The sequence below is a fragment of the Cynoglossus semilaevis genome, chromosome Z, assembly GCF_000523025.1.
Source record: "Cynoglossus semilaevis isolate Cse_v1.0 chromosome Z, Cse_v1.0, whole genome shotgun sequence".
Classification (NCBI taxonomy): domain Eukaryota; kingdom Metazoa; phylum Chordata; class Actinopteri; order Pleuronectiformes; family Cynoglossidae; genus Cynoglossus; species Cynoglossus semilaevis.
The window spans coordinates 18,790,067-18,806,145 of record NC_024328.1 but is presented as its reverse complement, the minus strand read 5'-3'; the positions used below and the strand labels follow the sequence as shown (position 1 = coordinate 18,806,145).

Below are 16,079 nucleotides of genomic sequence, written 5' to 3'. Positions count from 1 at the left end.
GGGGTCGCCCTGTGACCACAGACAGATAGACCACTGCTGAGGAAGGACTAACACTCTACCATATACAATGTCATATTTCTAATAATTATCAATATGTTTTGATTTTAACATTTTTCAGTCGCTGTTTTCCTTGCCAACTATTAGTTATTTCTCTGCTAACTCTCAGCTCTTTTGCAGGGCAAGATGTTGTTTGTATTTGTCACTCAGATGAAAACTTTTTCTTTTGTGACTTAAAAATAGAGTATAGTTTTATTCATCTGAGTTACTGAGAGAGAATCACTTGGTCTGATAAACATTTGACATCAAATGACCAAAGGCAGTGTTGTCTAATTTCAATGGTAATAATTGAACAATAATTGTTTGATAAATAGTGTATTATGATGTACTTGTATCATTTTTTAATCAGTTCAAGGCCAAGACAGTTTCAGAAGTTGTGTTCATACAGTAGTAGTCCACTAGTCCCTCCCTCTTCACTTGTCAGCCCGGTGTGTAAGACTCCACCTCTGTGCATGTATAAATCCAGAACAGTGTGAGAGGAGAGAGATGAGACTCACTGCTGCTCCAGTCCTGTCTCTCTGCCTCTGAGGAGCTGTCAATTATTGGATTTACTGGATGGAACATGTCTGATCCAGAAAAACCTCGGACGTCCTTCTTCATAGAAGACATCCTGTCCATCAAAGATGGTCCAAGACTTCAAGTCAGGAGCTGTTCACACAAGATGGACAGATGTTTGGAGTGGAAAGAGGAGGAATCTGAAAACCTCAGGGAGAACCACTGTCTTCAGGAGAGAATGTCTGGAGAACAGACAGGTGAGACGCAGCTGATGGTTGGGTGATAGTAGATAAACTCTCAAACACAAGAAGTTATTTAGAAATGAAGTACTTCAGTCTTGGATTTCTTTAAGTACACATTTGTTAAGCAACGTTGGAGAAAATGTACTTTTGCAGTATTTGTTGGTGCATTACTTTCTGTTAGTATACCATACTGATTAGAAAAGTTTTATTTTCATACTCAATGACCTAATTTTTTTAATACTTTTTAGAGTCTCAGGATACGTCCCGTTCCAGCTGCTTGGCGTTCAGTAATTCCTCCTCTTCTGGGAAACAGCGACGCTCCAGAGCTGCGTTCACACACCTCCAAGTGCTAGAGCTGGAGAAAAAATTTAACCTCCAGAAATACCTGTCTGCCCCAGAAAGGGCCCACCTTGCCCGCACCTTAAGACTGACCGAAACCCAGGTGAAAATCTGGTTCCAGAACCGCAGGTACAAAACCAAGAGGAAGCAGCAAATGGCCAAGATCTCTAAGGAAGTGTTAAAAACACAGGGACTGAGTCTGAGGGAGGACTTGGTCCAATCATCACTGTTCACGTCCTTTTGCAGGGCCTATCAATACAGAGCCTACCTGTGGGACTACAGTGGCCCCTGGGGCCCAATGCTATGGTAAAAGTACATGTTTTTGTACTGACAGTTTTAATACTTAATGTTAAAATGACCAGATGTTGCCTTCACCAATGTTGCCTTTTAATTGTTGTTTGTTGTTTCAACAAATTTTCAAATAATAAAGCAAATTAATTCAGAAAAGCCATTGTTAATTAATTCATAATAAACATGTGCTGCTATACCAAATATTTGTATTAAGGTATTCAAAAGGTTTCCTTTTCTCTCCTCTTTTCACTGGCATGTCTTCAACACATGAACCTTCTTTACTTGTATATGTTGTACAGAAATGGTTCTCCTACAGGCATGTTAAAGTGAATAATTGAATCATTCCAATATTGTGATTAAGAATAACCAACACAAACTGTCAACTAGAGTGTAGCAGGAACAGAGGAAGAAGGTCATGTCCAACAGTGTTAAACTGGAGTAGACGTCTCTGCTCTCAGAGATCTCAGAAAGACATCTGTGAGTTAATGCCCCCCTTTAAGTCACACAACTTATTATAAGTAAAAAACAAGCTCTTTGAAATTTACACCTAAATCAAATCAAATATACTTGGAAATATATTCAAGTTTGTTTGAGGGGGGGTGTAATTAATTTGTATATTTGGGGTTTTGTCTCTTGACACTTTTCCCTACCAGGATTTTCAGTTAGAGATTTTAGTAAAAATAGCAAAAACTACTTCTCCTCAGAAGAACCACTTTCAACTGTCCTCTAATCACCAAAGTGGTAACCTGATGGACCCAGTCTGGGATTAAGGAACTAGGTCAGGGGTGTGAAACATACGGCCTGGGGGCCAAAACCAGCCCGCTAGGCAGATCAATCTAGCCCACAAAAAAATACACAAGTACAAGTACTTACTTTGACTTTGGTAAAATTATATTTTAATTACATATTAATTAATAATAATAATAAATATCCAATATTGTTTAAAAATATTGTTAATTTTAGTTAATTATGTTATCTGGTCCAGCCCACATCTAATTATGTTGCATGTGGCCCGTGAACCAAAATGAATTTGACACTCCTGGCCTAGGTGGTACCAAAAACTACCAAAACTGTGCCATCAGAGCACAAAAACTACTAATGGTAAATATGTACTACATAGTAGTAAATAGAGTACTGTGTTTTGTGATCTAAAAGCTCCATTTACACCAACATTGTATTTAGAGTTTGCCGCAGCCTTGAGTCCTCGACTTGTGTCACGTAAATAACCTGATGACCTGCATTTATCTTAAAAGACGTATATTTGTTGCTGTGCCAAAATAAGAGCCATTGTGTGTCTCCCTGCAGGTTTAACAGATGGAAGACCGTTGATCTTTTTGTTTATCTTTGCCTGAATGGATTTAGAACATTTTTCCTCCTTCTCTTATCAGATGCTCTCCTTACAGGTACAGTTGTCCTCAGGAGGAAAAGTCACTGACATGGAGCCTGCTGCCACAACATCTTAGATGGCAATTAAAACATACATTTTTTTTAAAGTGAAAAACTCATAGTAGTAAGGCTTGGCTAAGTTCAAAGGACTGTGGAATCAGACAGGACCCAAATGGAGCACTAGAAAGATATCAGTTCCAGAAAGTGTATTTCACAGTTTTAAAAACTAATAGAATGCCAGGCAGGAAAAAGCAACACGCAGGAAGAGACAACAGAAACAGACCTGAAAGACAGGAACATGGAGCAGCATGAACGCTGAAGCACAGGAAAAAGCATGAGTGTGAACCAGAAACAGACAACCATAAAGGCACCACATACATTCAACAACATACAGTATACTAAACAATGACTCAACAAATACTGAGTGACAGAGCAAAGTATTTATACCTAAAGTGAGACTAATGAACAAGAGCTCACAGGTGAGAGTGATGACACTGATCATCACTGAGAAACATACAGGTTACTGCTCATCTCACTTATTTCACTGGGTGTTAATAGTGACTGTGCATCCTAAGAGTTGCATTACTGCCACCTATTGGATCAATTTTCACCTATAAGGATCAGTTGCAAAAACGAAAAAAAAAGGAAACTTTAGAGGGAACCATGCTTGCAGATAAACATGACACCATTTGTTTTAATTCTGTCTAATAACCTGTATCTACCTTAAGCTGCTATGAACCAATAGATGAGTAGGAACTTTTAAAAGTCTTGCTCCTGCCAAGAGTTTGTGTTGTTTAAGCTGAATTACCATCTAAACACTGTTTTTTTTAACAATTAAGACAAAGTGCATATATAATAAAGTACAGATAATAATTGCGAATCTAACGCACTAGATATTTTATTTTTGCTCATGAAGCTCACTGTTAAGCCAGGTTTATCAACATAAGCCAGGTTTATCAACAATACCATCAGCTGCACCATTCTCTTTCAGCTTTTGGAATAAACAGGACTTGGAGAGGGGCAGATGGATTCTGTTTTGAGGGCCATATAAACCAGACCGTACCTGTCTCAGTGTCTCTAAAGCAGTATATGAACATGCTCATCAGATTGAAGAGTTTTCTGGAGGGTAAAGCTGACGGTTAGGAGAGCTATTATTATTGTATTTGTTGTTCAAATACCAGTACTTACAGAGAGTTGAGGCTTAAAGATGTGGTTTTCACAACACAGATGACTAAAGACCGACATCTCAAGGATTGTTGTCTTCTCTTTTATTCTTCATGCTTGGGCAGTGTCTCTAAGTCTGTGCCTGCACCGACCTGGATTAACTGGATTTAGAGAGAATCTGAAGAAAACGGCAGACGTGAGGAGGAGTTTGTAACATTGCTGACTTATCTCATCTCCTCTTCTGTGTGCCCTGATCGTAGATTCTGCCAGAACGTGGCTCCATAGAGATTTGTTAGGATATGAAAATGTGTCTGGTACAAATGCCAGTGAATACAGTGTTAAGTCTGTCTTCTCTGTGATTATAGTGCATATGCTTATGGTTGAATTTGACTGTTTGACTGTTTTATTGTGAGCATGCTAATGATTAAAGAGGGACTGGCTTTTATAAAGGAGTTGTTTGTGGCAAAATGATTAGATTTTGATCTATATATGTAGTGAAAATGTATTTTACGTCAAGATTTTATTTTGATAATTGACATGAACTGGGAGAAACTTCACCTGCTGTCTCGTGTTGTCCCCACAAAGTCGCTTCTATTCACTGTCTGTTAATCAATGGTGGTTAGCATTTAGCATTTAGCCTTTAGCGGCTTGCAAAAACACATACTTACACTAAACCATTAACACTTAATGAGGGGGTTATTGATTGGCAATTCAGATTACAGATTACATTACAGAGAGACTACTGGGTCATAACAGTTTTCATTTTCTACCCAGCAAATGCTGATGCATATATTGTATTTTATTGTCACGATTACCTGTTGTTTTACTTCTCCCATTTCTTTTTCCTTTACTTAATGTGAAAGAAACATTATATTATTGTCTTTTGGCATTCAAGATTAATCTATTGCCAGCCATGTTGGTCATTTACCCTTTTGAAAGAAGCTATTTTGACAGGTATTCCTGTCAAATAGTCATTTTCTAAATGAAAATATTTTTTGCACTCATCATGAATAAAATGCAAATAGTATGTTACTTGTTTTACTCTGCATCCTGGTACTTTCACTCTGCACTACAGATGTTGTCATAATGATGTTGCACCACAGAGCCATTGCCTAACATTTTTGCCATTTATTGAGAGGAGAACCTGTCAGGTGTGCTTGTTAGAGTTTTTCTAATAGCCTCAGTGATACTGCATGTCAATACTCACCCCAGTGCGATAAAGTGTGTGGTCGCAGCAGCCATCATGTAGCTCTTCAAGGTGGCCAATGATGCTTTGAAAAACATGCAGATCTCTGTACAGATGGGGAGAAAGCTAAAGCCCAACCACAAAGACAGCCTTTGTCAGTGCTCCAATATGCCGTGACTGTCAAATTTGCTTATCAAAGTTGATAAGAAGATTTAAAACAGCCCTGATCTTTTCTCATGGGAACGCTCATAAACTTCCTCAGGTAGTGTAACTGGATCATACATGTTACTGCAGCAGATAACCGGCTGCTTTTCTTTTCCCATCCGCAGATGCAATGCCACATCCCACAAAGCTGATGGTTAGGTTTGATTGTGAGCAGAAAGAAAAAAGAGAAGGAGAGAAAGATAGAGAATAGCAACAGACAGAGTAATTTTCCACATTGTTTATTTTTTGGATAATGTTAAAAGGTTGTGGAATAGTTTACTGCAGATTGAAGCGATTTCAGAAGAGGACAGAGGAGATGGGCACTCTATTGTGCAATTCATATAAACAACCTGCTCCTGGACACGGGCGAAAACTAAACACAGTGTGGGCAACAATGTTACCCTAGCAGTGTACGTGTCCTGAGGCATGTTGGTTTGAAAATAAAGCTCTGCACTGTCTTTATTTCAATAAAGAAAAAAAAAAAAACACCCACAGACTTCTTCGTCTTGTTTATCATTAGACGGTGTATTATGATGTGTACATAGAAAGATCTGACAGCATTACTAGTTCAAGCCTGCAGTATTATATATATAATTATATATATGCTGTATACTACACACATGCACACCATTGTTGGTGCATATTTGATTTAATACAATAAAATTGTAAAAATGTACATTTTAGAGTGATAAAACATTTGATTAAATGCCCTCAGCTCCCACAAAGTCTTTTTACCATATATGTCAAACCTCTGACTCCTGTGAAACCCACTAGGAGTCCCTCCATCCCCAAGAGAAAGTCCTGCAGTGCTTGCAGTTCAGCAAATATTGCTTGCTGTGTAAACACAAAATCAGGTGCAATGCGTCCTCTATTTTTTCTTCGTTTTCTTCTTTTACTTCTCTTTCTTCCTCATCTTATTCCTTATCCTTCCCTTCTTCCCTTTCCACGTCTTTATTGTCACTCTGTTTTTGTTCTTCTTTATCATATTCATCATTTTCTGCTTCTACGTCTTTTATTTCTTCTTCACGTTTCCTCAACATCATCACATTCTTCTTCTCCAATTGGTTCTTCTTCTTCAGTTCTTTTCCATCACCTCCTTCCTCATTTCCATCATCTTCTTCTACTCCTTTCTCATTTTTTCATCTTCTTCCTCTTCTCCTCCTGTTTTCCTCCTGTGACATAACGTGTGTTGATTTCCATCCATGTTACATTTTGTTCTTTCCTCTTCTTCAAGTACACATATTAACAATACCCATTCCTGTCTTCTTTGTAAAAATGACAAATGCAGATGTGGAGGAGTGAAGAAGAAGAAAGTGAAGAAGTGAAGAAGCAGTAGGATGAATATGTGATGTTTTAGTGTAAGACAAACACAACTCACTACCAAACCCTTCGTTTTTCTTTAATCGACAACATCCATCCATCCATCCATTTTCATCCGCTTATCCGTTATCGGGTCGCGGGGGCAGCAGTCACCACCCAAATCACATTGCACCATACCAACCCCCCTGAACCTTCCTGTGGGTGGTGAGTCCACTGGAAGGTACCAACCGCCCTAACCGGGAGTTGAACTTACCCAGGAGGTGAACCCTGGGGTTCCACACCAATGACAGAGACATTGCCTCTGGGCCAAAGCGCCACTAATCGACAACAGTACTGGCCCAAATAGTAGTTATACATCTACTCTTCACGCTGTTATTGGTATAATTCCGCCCTCTACTGGAGCAATATGACTACTCCATGGGGAAAATAAATAGCTTTTGAGAATTCATTATTACTTGAATTTTAATATTAATTTCTTTATATACTTCCATTTATATTTGTAATAATTTCCCAAAAGACCTTAACTATGGGTACAGTATATGTTTTAATTTAAACCAAGGGTCACCGACCTTTTAAACTGAGAGCTACAGTACAGAAAAATACAAAGCGCTACATCATTGATACACACTTGAATAATATAATCATTTTTAGAAAATAATGCTTCTTCGTTAGGGTTCTGGGACATACAGTAGGGGAGTCTCTTCCTACCATGGCAACTGAACTCACTTTAACATCATTACAAATGTAATTGATTCAAAAAGTCTAGTCTTTTTTTTTTTCTTCAAATATACGCCCCTGATTTAAACCGTTTAAATGTTGATGACATTTTTCAAAAAATATAATATTTAAAGACCCCAAACGTAAGATTTTAGATAAACACTTTTTAACATTCAAATGAAAAAGTCATCAATTTTAGGCACAGAACATAAAAATAATACAAAATTAAATCAATAATAAAATATATAAACTGTGTTTTTCTATTGGATGTTTATTTCAGCTCCAGTGTTACATACTGTAGAATCAGATGTGCAATCAGTCTATATCATGGTCAAAGTTCCAACCACTTCATTTCTTCAGATGGCACACAGCAAAGAAAAATTATAATAATAATAAATATTATATATATATATATATACACACACCATACATATATACACCATATATATATATAATATATATATGCACCATACATATATACAGTATATATATATATATATATATACTGTATATATGTATGGTGCATATATATATTATATATATATATGGTGTATATATGTATGGTGTGTGTATATATATATATATATATATACTTATATTTGAGCTTTAACAGCAAATTATATTTATGTACACAAAAAAACATACAAATATAAGCTCTTCTGCTTCACTGATAAAAAAATATAGGGATGTTTCAAGTGTGCATATTAAAAGTATATGGACATTTATTGTGCACCAGTTTTAGGAATAGATATTCCTATACTTTAAACTATAAAAAGGATTAATTGATGTCTGTATATTGAAATCATTAATAATTTGGATGGACTGACATCCAAATTAGTTTTGACAGTAACGGCCAGACTTTTTGTTTTTGTTGATGCTAATGTTTAACCACGGTGTTCGCTCGTGTTTGTAAAAACACTCTCTAAAGCAGATACAGACTTTCCAGGCTAAATATAAATGAACGGGTAAAAGAGAGTAACTTGTTTGCTTTCCCCCCAAGGTACCAACAGTAAACATCATTTGTCTTCTTTGACAGTGAACAACCAGAATGTAACTTTTACAAAGAAGAGTTAACAATGAAAGCAATGAAACATTTACAAAACAATGACATGGAAGTGTAGAGCTAAAACTCTTGAGAATAAAGAAGAAATCAGACACACAGTGTCATTGCATTACAGATCATCACAGACTGGATGTGTTTGTTTTATATGCATCAGTGAATGTCTTTGGTATATTTACACGCATCCTTCTTTGCCAACATTGTTATTTTGCAATTCTTGAGCACTTATGGAATATGGTGTTTTTAAAAAATAAAATATAAAAAAAGCTTGGTCATCATCACTCAGTGTTTTTAAAGAAGTATTACACTAATGTGTGGTTGTTCAGACCGTTGAACTCAAACCTTTAACGATGCTAGATCTTAATTTTGTCACAATTGCTGGCTTTGTCCCAGTAGGACTAGTTACTACCCAGTTACTACCCAGTCATGGTGAGTCAAGTGACTCACCATGGTGACCTGATGGGCGCTCCTTGAAGATTTATGTGCAGGTGTGTCTCATTAAGGCACGCTTAGCCCTTAAGTTCTCCAAGAAACAAGGACAGTGTTAAACTCCATACATGTTGGACCAAGTTTTCTTGTTTTTCACAGAAAGTACTTAATGACCTTGAACTATGAAGCCATGTACTGAAAAATAGCTTCTCTTTCTACCTGTTGGCAAAAAATATGTAAGCAAAGTTTATGAAGTTTGAGGTTGAAACAATACAAAACAAATAAAAAAATAAGTCTGGCTGATTATCAGATTAAATGTCTGTGGAAGAACATGTTGTCTTTTGTATCAAACGGCGCTGTAGAGAGCAGTGAGCACGCAGGAAGTGTTTAACTATAACAGGAAGACAGATAAAAAAAGGATTTAGAACAAACATACATCTGGTTTAACTAGGTTCAGGGCGTCATAGCCCAAGTTATACAACATCATCAAAAGAATTGCTGAAAATATTTTAACCTTCAGCTGTAAAGGTTATTATAGTACAAACACAATATATCACACCAGAACAGATACACATAAAGCTCAAGACATTATCATAATTTCAAGTAACAGCACTATTTGTTTCATGGACCTGCATAATGCAGAAATGGTCACTGTACATCAGCAACCTAATATAAAAAAAATATTCTGAGAAATTTGGATGCAAGCAAATAGCTGAACAAAAAGCACATACTATTCATGAGGCACTTGGTAAAAACTATAGGGAGTGTGTCATCATGATTATCCTATTAAAACACTACTAAAGAAAACAAACACTTCCTAAAACCAACCTCAAAAAGCTGGCAAAAATAAATAAAACTTTTAATTTTAAAAACAAGAACTCATCCACATTAAAAAAATTATGTTTAACCTGTTATCCAAATTATAGGTTTAAAAAATATACAACTGCTGCTAATCAAAGAAATTATTTTGAAAAAACACATACTATATGTGTACACAAATAAATTAATATTTATATATAATATATAAATATATGCATATGTATACATATATGCATGTACATATATATGACTTTGTAGTCATCTTGCTGCGTATCCTTTTTGTGAAACATCACAACTCAAAGAAAGAGAAACCACAATAACAAAAACACACAGTAAATATGAGAACACACACACCATTCTCTGCTGCACCTTCACGTGAGACAGCCTCTGATGCTATTCACACAATAAACTGATGTTTGTTTTTCAGAGTTTGCCTTCCTTTTGTCAGTCAATTTTAATTGCACCTACTGTTTCGACAGGAAGTATTTGAAAAACTCGTACACTGACCAGGCTATAGCAGTGGATGGCATCTGGTATATCACCCGTGCCTGGATTCCTTTAAAGAATCCCGCCAGACCACCGAGTCGGTACACTGTTCTGAAGGCATTGGCCATTCCTGTCAGGTGTCCGCTGATGTTCATAGAGCTCAGTGCTACATTCTCCTGTGTGTTGAGCAGCGTTTTACAAACATCCAGTGGAGTAGTTATCGCTGCAGACACAGCTCCAGCCGCCGCTCCTGACACAATGTGGCTCCCAGGATGGTAATGTCTGTGGGGGTTTAGCTGCTCCTGCATTAGCTCGTAGGTGATGAAGTGCACGGCCTGGAATGGTATGTTCATGGTCAGCTGTGTGCTGTAGCTGCGGTAAAAGGCACCGACACCTTCGGCCCGTGTTATAGTTTGAACACAATCCCAGAGTCCGCGATATGGCGAGTTGTACATTTGCATCCTCTGCTTTATCACTGAGTGAAGGAGGCAAACAAAAAAATGTAACTTTTTTCCCCCACATATTGTAGACAAAAAAACAACATATTAATTAATAACAAAAACATTTCTACTAAGGTTTGGAATACTGTGGGGGTTTTCCTATACTGATGCTGATGCTTTGTGCCAACAGTGCCTGAAGTGATATAACACAGATGAATATAGGAGACACACAGAGGTGTGGTGATAATTCAATTATTGGTTCAAGTCCCGGCTCTAAAGCATGGTGCCTCTTTATTCAGTCTATATGGTGTTCCCTTAAAAATACTTAGAACAAAATCAGTAATTGTTGAAAGTTTCCCAGAATAGTAATTTAGATTATTTTCCAAAGAGAAGTCTCTTTGTCTTATATAAATTTAATTAAAATATGACATATTTTATTTTAGAAATAATGCACAGTGACAGTTAAAGTGTCACTTTGTGTGACAACAGACTAAAAAATTCATACTGAACCAACAATAAATTATGGAAAAACTGCAGCATTTTAAACTTACTGGATATTTCAGGCGATCCTTTTCGAATTCCGGATGACACCACATGAGGTTGTAAGCCCAAGGTTGAACAACATTGTTCTACATCTAAGTTCTATAGTTACAACAGGAGCTGTGTTCTTAGTGCTTATCACTGGTCTAACAAACATGTCTTTGTTAAAGAACAAATCTTTACCTTCAGCTGGGTTCATCACTGCGTCATGGAGAACAGTGGCCACACTTCCTGCCACCCCTGTTAGAAAAAAAAAAAAGGAATGTCACATTTGGTTCATCCATATTTTGTTCGTCCTTCACCAGCTCAATACTGAATTGACAGTTAAAGCACAAAAATTTACTGCATAAAAGCTTATTCTTTAGCGTGTTAGCACAGGCATGCCGGCAAAAACTGAAAACCAATAACTCATACCATTGGCTAGGTGGCTGTTCCCTCCACTCTGGATGACATCACTCAGTGAGCGTTTGACCCGCTCGTAGCAGGCGAAGTAGAGGGCATGGGCCGGTCCTGCTCCTATCATAGTGATGTTGAGGCCTCTCAGCGGTCTGAAGACCCCTTCGGTCTGAACCATCTTTTTCAGAGCCTGATACACACCTCTGTACTGGGCATTTGGGTCTGGCTGCAAGCTCTGCATCCTCGTCTGGAAGAATCGAAACATATGCCTTCAATGACATTTTATTTTTTCAGTTCCAGGTTCACAGGTGAAGTTCCAGTTCACCTGTGGTGCACACACTTTAAGAAGCCAGGTATTCCCAGCAGATTCTTCAAATGCATATTCTGCAAGATCTGTGAAATTTGGCTCATTTTCCTTGTCCTTTTTCATTTTTCATGTCCTTTACATTTTCTCAATGTCTTTTACTGACTCATTTTTAAGTGTTTTGTTTTGCATTACCTAAGATATTCAGTGTTGTCATACCATGGTCAGAATAAGTCCATGTGCCCAAAACTGAGGCTAATAAGCTGGAGTTCTGGTTCCTCATCATGGTCTATAGACTTATTGTAGTTTTTAGTTTTTGTCATGCACATGCCACAGAACTGATTTCAGTAATCTACACAGGACTTTTACAGCAGTAGACACAAAACCAAGTACTAGGTCCTGGCAACAGAAGTTTCGAGTACTGTGCCAAAATAATTCAGCAAAAGTGTACATCTGTTGTAAGGTCAGTCCTGTTCTTAACATATTGTATAGTAACTAGTTGTTCTGACAGTAAGTGCTCTTGGCATGGTGTGTGTGTGTGGGTGTGTGTGACTCTACCATGTCCCAGTATTGGGCCCAAAACAAAGCATGTTTTCATTTGTCAGAGGATCTGGAGCTGACTGCGGAAAGCGACTACGTCCCTCTTCCTCGCGTTCCCATTTCTCCCTTCCTTTGGCTCGACAATAAAGAATCAATTACGCTTCTTTTTGATTCAGATAATACACAATGCACACTCAATTGGTAACATATAGACAAATGATGTGTGTGAAAGTTGAAAAAGTGAAAATCTTGAGTTAATTATTAAAGTGAGGTAAATGTCAGCGAGTACATTCAATCACACTAAATAGGAAACAGAGCTAAAGTAGCTGCCCTCCTCCACTTAACGTTTCAGCAGCAATTGTACTTTTGTCATTTGGTAATCAACGCATCACAGAAACAAGCTCATTTGCACATGCACAAACGCCCTTAACTGTATGAGGGTGATCCCAAATGTGCACAGAATCGATAAGAGTCCCCTCCTAGCATTAGTACAGGCTACTCCCTGAGCACTATCTGTATCTGTTTGCTAAACCCACTACTGTAATGCAAGATAAGAATGCATTATTTAAAAAAAAATAAAGTCCCTACAGGTCTGTGTTTATAATGCAATTATGAAAAAAAAAGGAACTGTGACTGCATCTTGCATCAGTTTGGAGCAACCTAAATTACAAAACAAGTTGTTTTAAAAAGCACAACCACACTGACCCATATGAAGATTGGCAGCTGGAAAAGTACATATGGACGTGATGTCACTGGTTATTGTATTAGAGGGCTATTTTTTTATATTTGCAAATATGGATTCAGATGCAATAATAGCAAAACTGCTTTTACATTTGCAGACAGAGCAAGTTTCTAACTTTTATAAACCAAAAAATAACACTTATTCTATCTACTCACAAACTTGTTGGATTCCCACAAATAAATAATTTACTTTCAATGTGTTATATACAGTTACTTCACCCTTAAAATTTGTAGAAGTACATTCAAAAAAGATGTGACGGTTTCTCTTTTGAAATAATTGATGTTGAACTGACTGTGACTGATTCTTTGCCTTGTTACTTAAGTTCTACTGTTGCAGGTCAAACAAAGTCACAGAACTGGTCATAAGGTCATAAAATGCTTCAGCCTGTGATCATGATGTTATCACTGTCAGTGATGTGTTGTCATACAACTGCGAAATGCTGCATTCACGATAACTAGAAAAAACAATTTAATTTGTTAAAACCATTTCAAAGGCTTACACTTCTTACTCATTACTCACTCAAACCTTTTCTTACAGGTTGCACACAGTAAAATGTCCCAACTTTTTTTTAAAGTGACCTAAATTCACATTATCAAGCTGTGCTTCATAATCCTTCTTTAATGACCTGTGCTTATGGACCACCTATTGCATATTTTGTGAAATGTCTTCCAAACAGCAGTGGACGACAGATCTCACTAAAATGGATTTAGATACCTGATTCCACTTGAACCTAAAACTTGAAGAAAAAAAATTAATAATGTGTTCATAATATACTTACTAAAAGCATAAAAAATACTAAAAGTACTTACAAGTGCTAAGGACAAAATGTTTTTTCTTTTTTGTTTTATCAAAGTAAAAGCACCTGAGCTACATAATAATGAAATATCCAGTTAGCAGTATTTTTTGATGGTTTACAACAATTACAGAACATACTAAACACATTAGCTGAATATACTAAGTACACGAGCTACATTAGCTATGTAAAACGACTCTTGTCCTGTACTATATCAATAAATAGAATACTTTTGAATTATCTGAATCATTCACTTCTTAACCAGTCTACTGCTTAATCCCGGCGGTTTGTTTCTCCTGCTCAATGGGCAGTGACAACTCTCTACCTTTATGTCAAACATCAGTCTTCTAAGTCTACCATAGCGCTTTAACAAATGACAACTCAGACCCTTATATACATACTGTATTTTAAATAGAGTAAGTCTTTTAACTTCACATGCGTCTGACCTTGAGTTTTTTTTTTTAATGAATAAAATATGAAATGAAATGATGAAATACATGATTTCAATTACGTCTGCTAATTAAATATAGCTCCTTTACCGAAATTGTTCTCTGAAAACTCCCATTCTTAAAGCACTTGGGATATACGTTTAGAAAAGAACGTATTGTCCTCTACTCCTGGACACTTCGAAGCCGGAAAGTCTGTGCATATTTGACAAGTTAAGAAGTGAGTTCATTCAGTAACCAGTAATACAATGTTTAACGTTGACCTCCTTGGGCTCTCTCCGTGTTTGAGTTTCTATGAGCTAACGCTGCTGCTAACTGTGCACAGCAATTGAACCTATTTAAAGCTAATAAGAGTTAGCATCTGCTATCAGATTGTTAGCAGTGGGAGTGTAGCCCGTTAAAACAAGCCTTCGTGTGACTGCGTTACCTTGACAGAGTCCACGGGGTACATCACCGTGTGCTCCAGGATACCAGCCACGGCTCCGGCTGTCATGTGGTTGACCACTGAGACATGAGCAGGTAAGCTCTCGTAGTCACCGTCGCTGTTCAAACCGTCCTCTTCCGGGACAGGTGACATCTCCAGTGGTACCGCCACACCTTCCGCGGTCACCTCCATGTGTGGGGAGTCGCTCACCGGGGTTCTCCTGCGGAAGAGAAGCCTCAGTGGAGCGTGGATGCAGGTGAAGGCGGCGGCATGGACAAGTACAACATCACTACTTTACCAGAGTTTCAGCACCCGTGTGACGTTGGCAGCAGAGAAGGTGGGTCTTTGGAGCATTTACACCATTCATGTTACAACTTTTGAGCAAATGGGTGGTATCTAATATTTGAGGCAGCGAATCAGAAGTTTCCCTGCTAATTTTTTCCGAGAACTTACACGCCTTTTATAATTGTAAAGCGCTCATAATCTTTTCAGTTAAATAAGACATAATTAAATATTATTCTTTTTTAAAAATTAATATATACTGTAAGTGTAAAGAAAGGTTGACTTCTATATTCGAAAATTGTGAAATCACACAAATATCTTACTCTTGAACAGATTGTCTTCATTATGGTGGAAATTCTTTTGCGGATATTTCAAATGTATTCTTCAAATTTTAACAATAAATGAAGAATTGGAAGAAAATATCTGTAAAATCCTCTTTGTTGATGTGATTTGAATTGATGTGAATTCAATTGTGAATTTTGGAAAATTCACAATTGAATGTGTGAATTTTGGAAAATGGAATGGAAAATAAATCCTGAACTATGTTTTTAAAAAAAAAAAAAAAAAAAAAACTTTTTAATAATATTCCAAATCAACACAAAGTCTCTGAACCAATTTTATGATCCAATTGTTGTCATTTTCAACCTTTTTAACAAATATTATATTTTATGTCCATGTGTATCCCAGCTTTTCTATGACCGTTTTATGACATACATACAATATGTATTATTGACATGCAATCCAGCCAAAATAAATAAGTAAGCTTGTTTTTCTTATCAGACAGCATCTGTTAATTAACACAGTGGAGAAGTCAGCTGTCAATGAGAATTTTCCTCCAGCAATCATCGCTTAACAGGATATAGGCAAAGGAAATACATTTCACTATGTGTAAAATTGTTAATATTATACAATAACAACAACATATTTTTTGTTTGAAAGTTATTCAGTTTGCAAATCTTCTGAGAGTTGTGCCAAGA

The 16,079-nt window shown here is 37.0% G+C and overlaps 2 protein-coding genes across 2 annotated transcripts; one reads left to right on the top strand and one right to left on the bottom strand.

The window, feature by feature from the left end:
• Positions 1-560: 560 nt before the first annotated feature.
• Positions 561-1,443, top strand: nkx3-1 (NK3 homeobox 1). Its single transcript, XM_008336824.2, has 2 exons — positions 561-809; positions 1,043-1,443. Exons 1-2 carry the CDS (start codon positions 620-622, stop codon positions 1,441-1,443), a joined length of 591 nt encoding a protein of 196 aa, XP_008335046.1. The 5' UTR covers positions 561-619.
• An 8,553-nt stretch (positions 1,444-9,996) lies between these two features.
• Positions 9,997-15,155, bottom strand: slc25a37 (solute carrier family 25 member 37). The gene is made up of 4 exons (XM_025053347.1): positions 14,824-15,155; positions 11,590-11,818; positions 11,359-11,415; positions 9,997-10,670 (listed from the first exon to the last, which is right to left on the bottom strand). Exons 1-4 carry the CDS (start codon positions 15,010-15,012, stop codon positions 10,174-10,176), a joined length of 972 nt encoding a protein of 323 aa, XP_024909115.1. The 5' UTR covers positions 15,013-15,155; the 3' UTR covers positions 9,997-10,173.
• Positions 15,156-16,079: the final 924 nt, after the last annotated feature.

What these genes read in the sequence shown, in the direction of transcription:
- nkx3-1 (XM_008336824.2), top strand. Translation starts at nt 620, where the DNA reads ATGTCTGATCCAGAAAAACCTCGGACGTCCTTCTTCATAGAAGACATC. An exon ending in AATGTCTGGAGAACAGACAG is followed by an intron (nt 810 to 1,042) that starts GTGAGACGCAGC and finishes AATACTTTTTAG; the next exon opens with AGTCTCAGGATACGTCCCGT.
- slc25a37 (XM_025053347.1), bottom strand. Translation starts at nt 15,012, where the DNA reads ATGGAGGTGACCGCGGAAGGTGTGGCGGTACCACTGGAGATGTCACCT. An exon ending in ACCCCGTGGACTCTGTCAAG is followed by an intron (nt 11,819 to 14,823) that starts GTAACGCAGTCA and finishes CGATTCTTCCAG; the next exon opens with ACGAGGATGCAGAGCTTGCA. An exon ending in GAACAGCCACCTAGCCAATG is followed by an intron (nt 11,416 to 11,589) that starts GTATGAGTTATT and finishes TTTTTCTAACAG; the next exon opens with GGGTGGCAGGAAGTGTGGCC.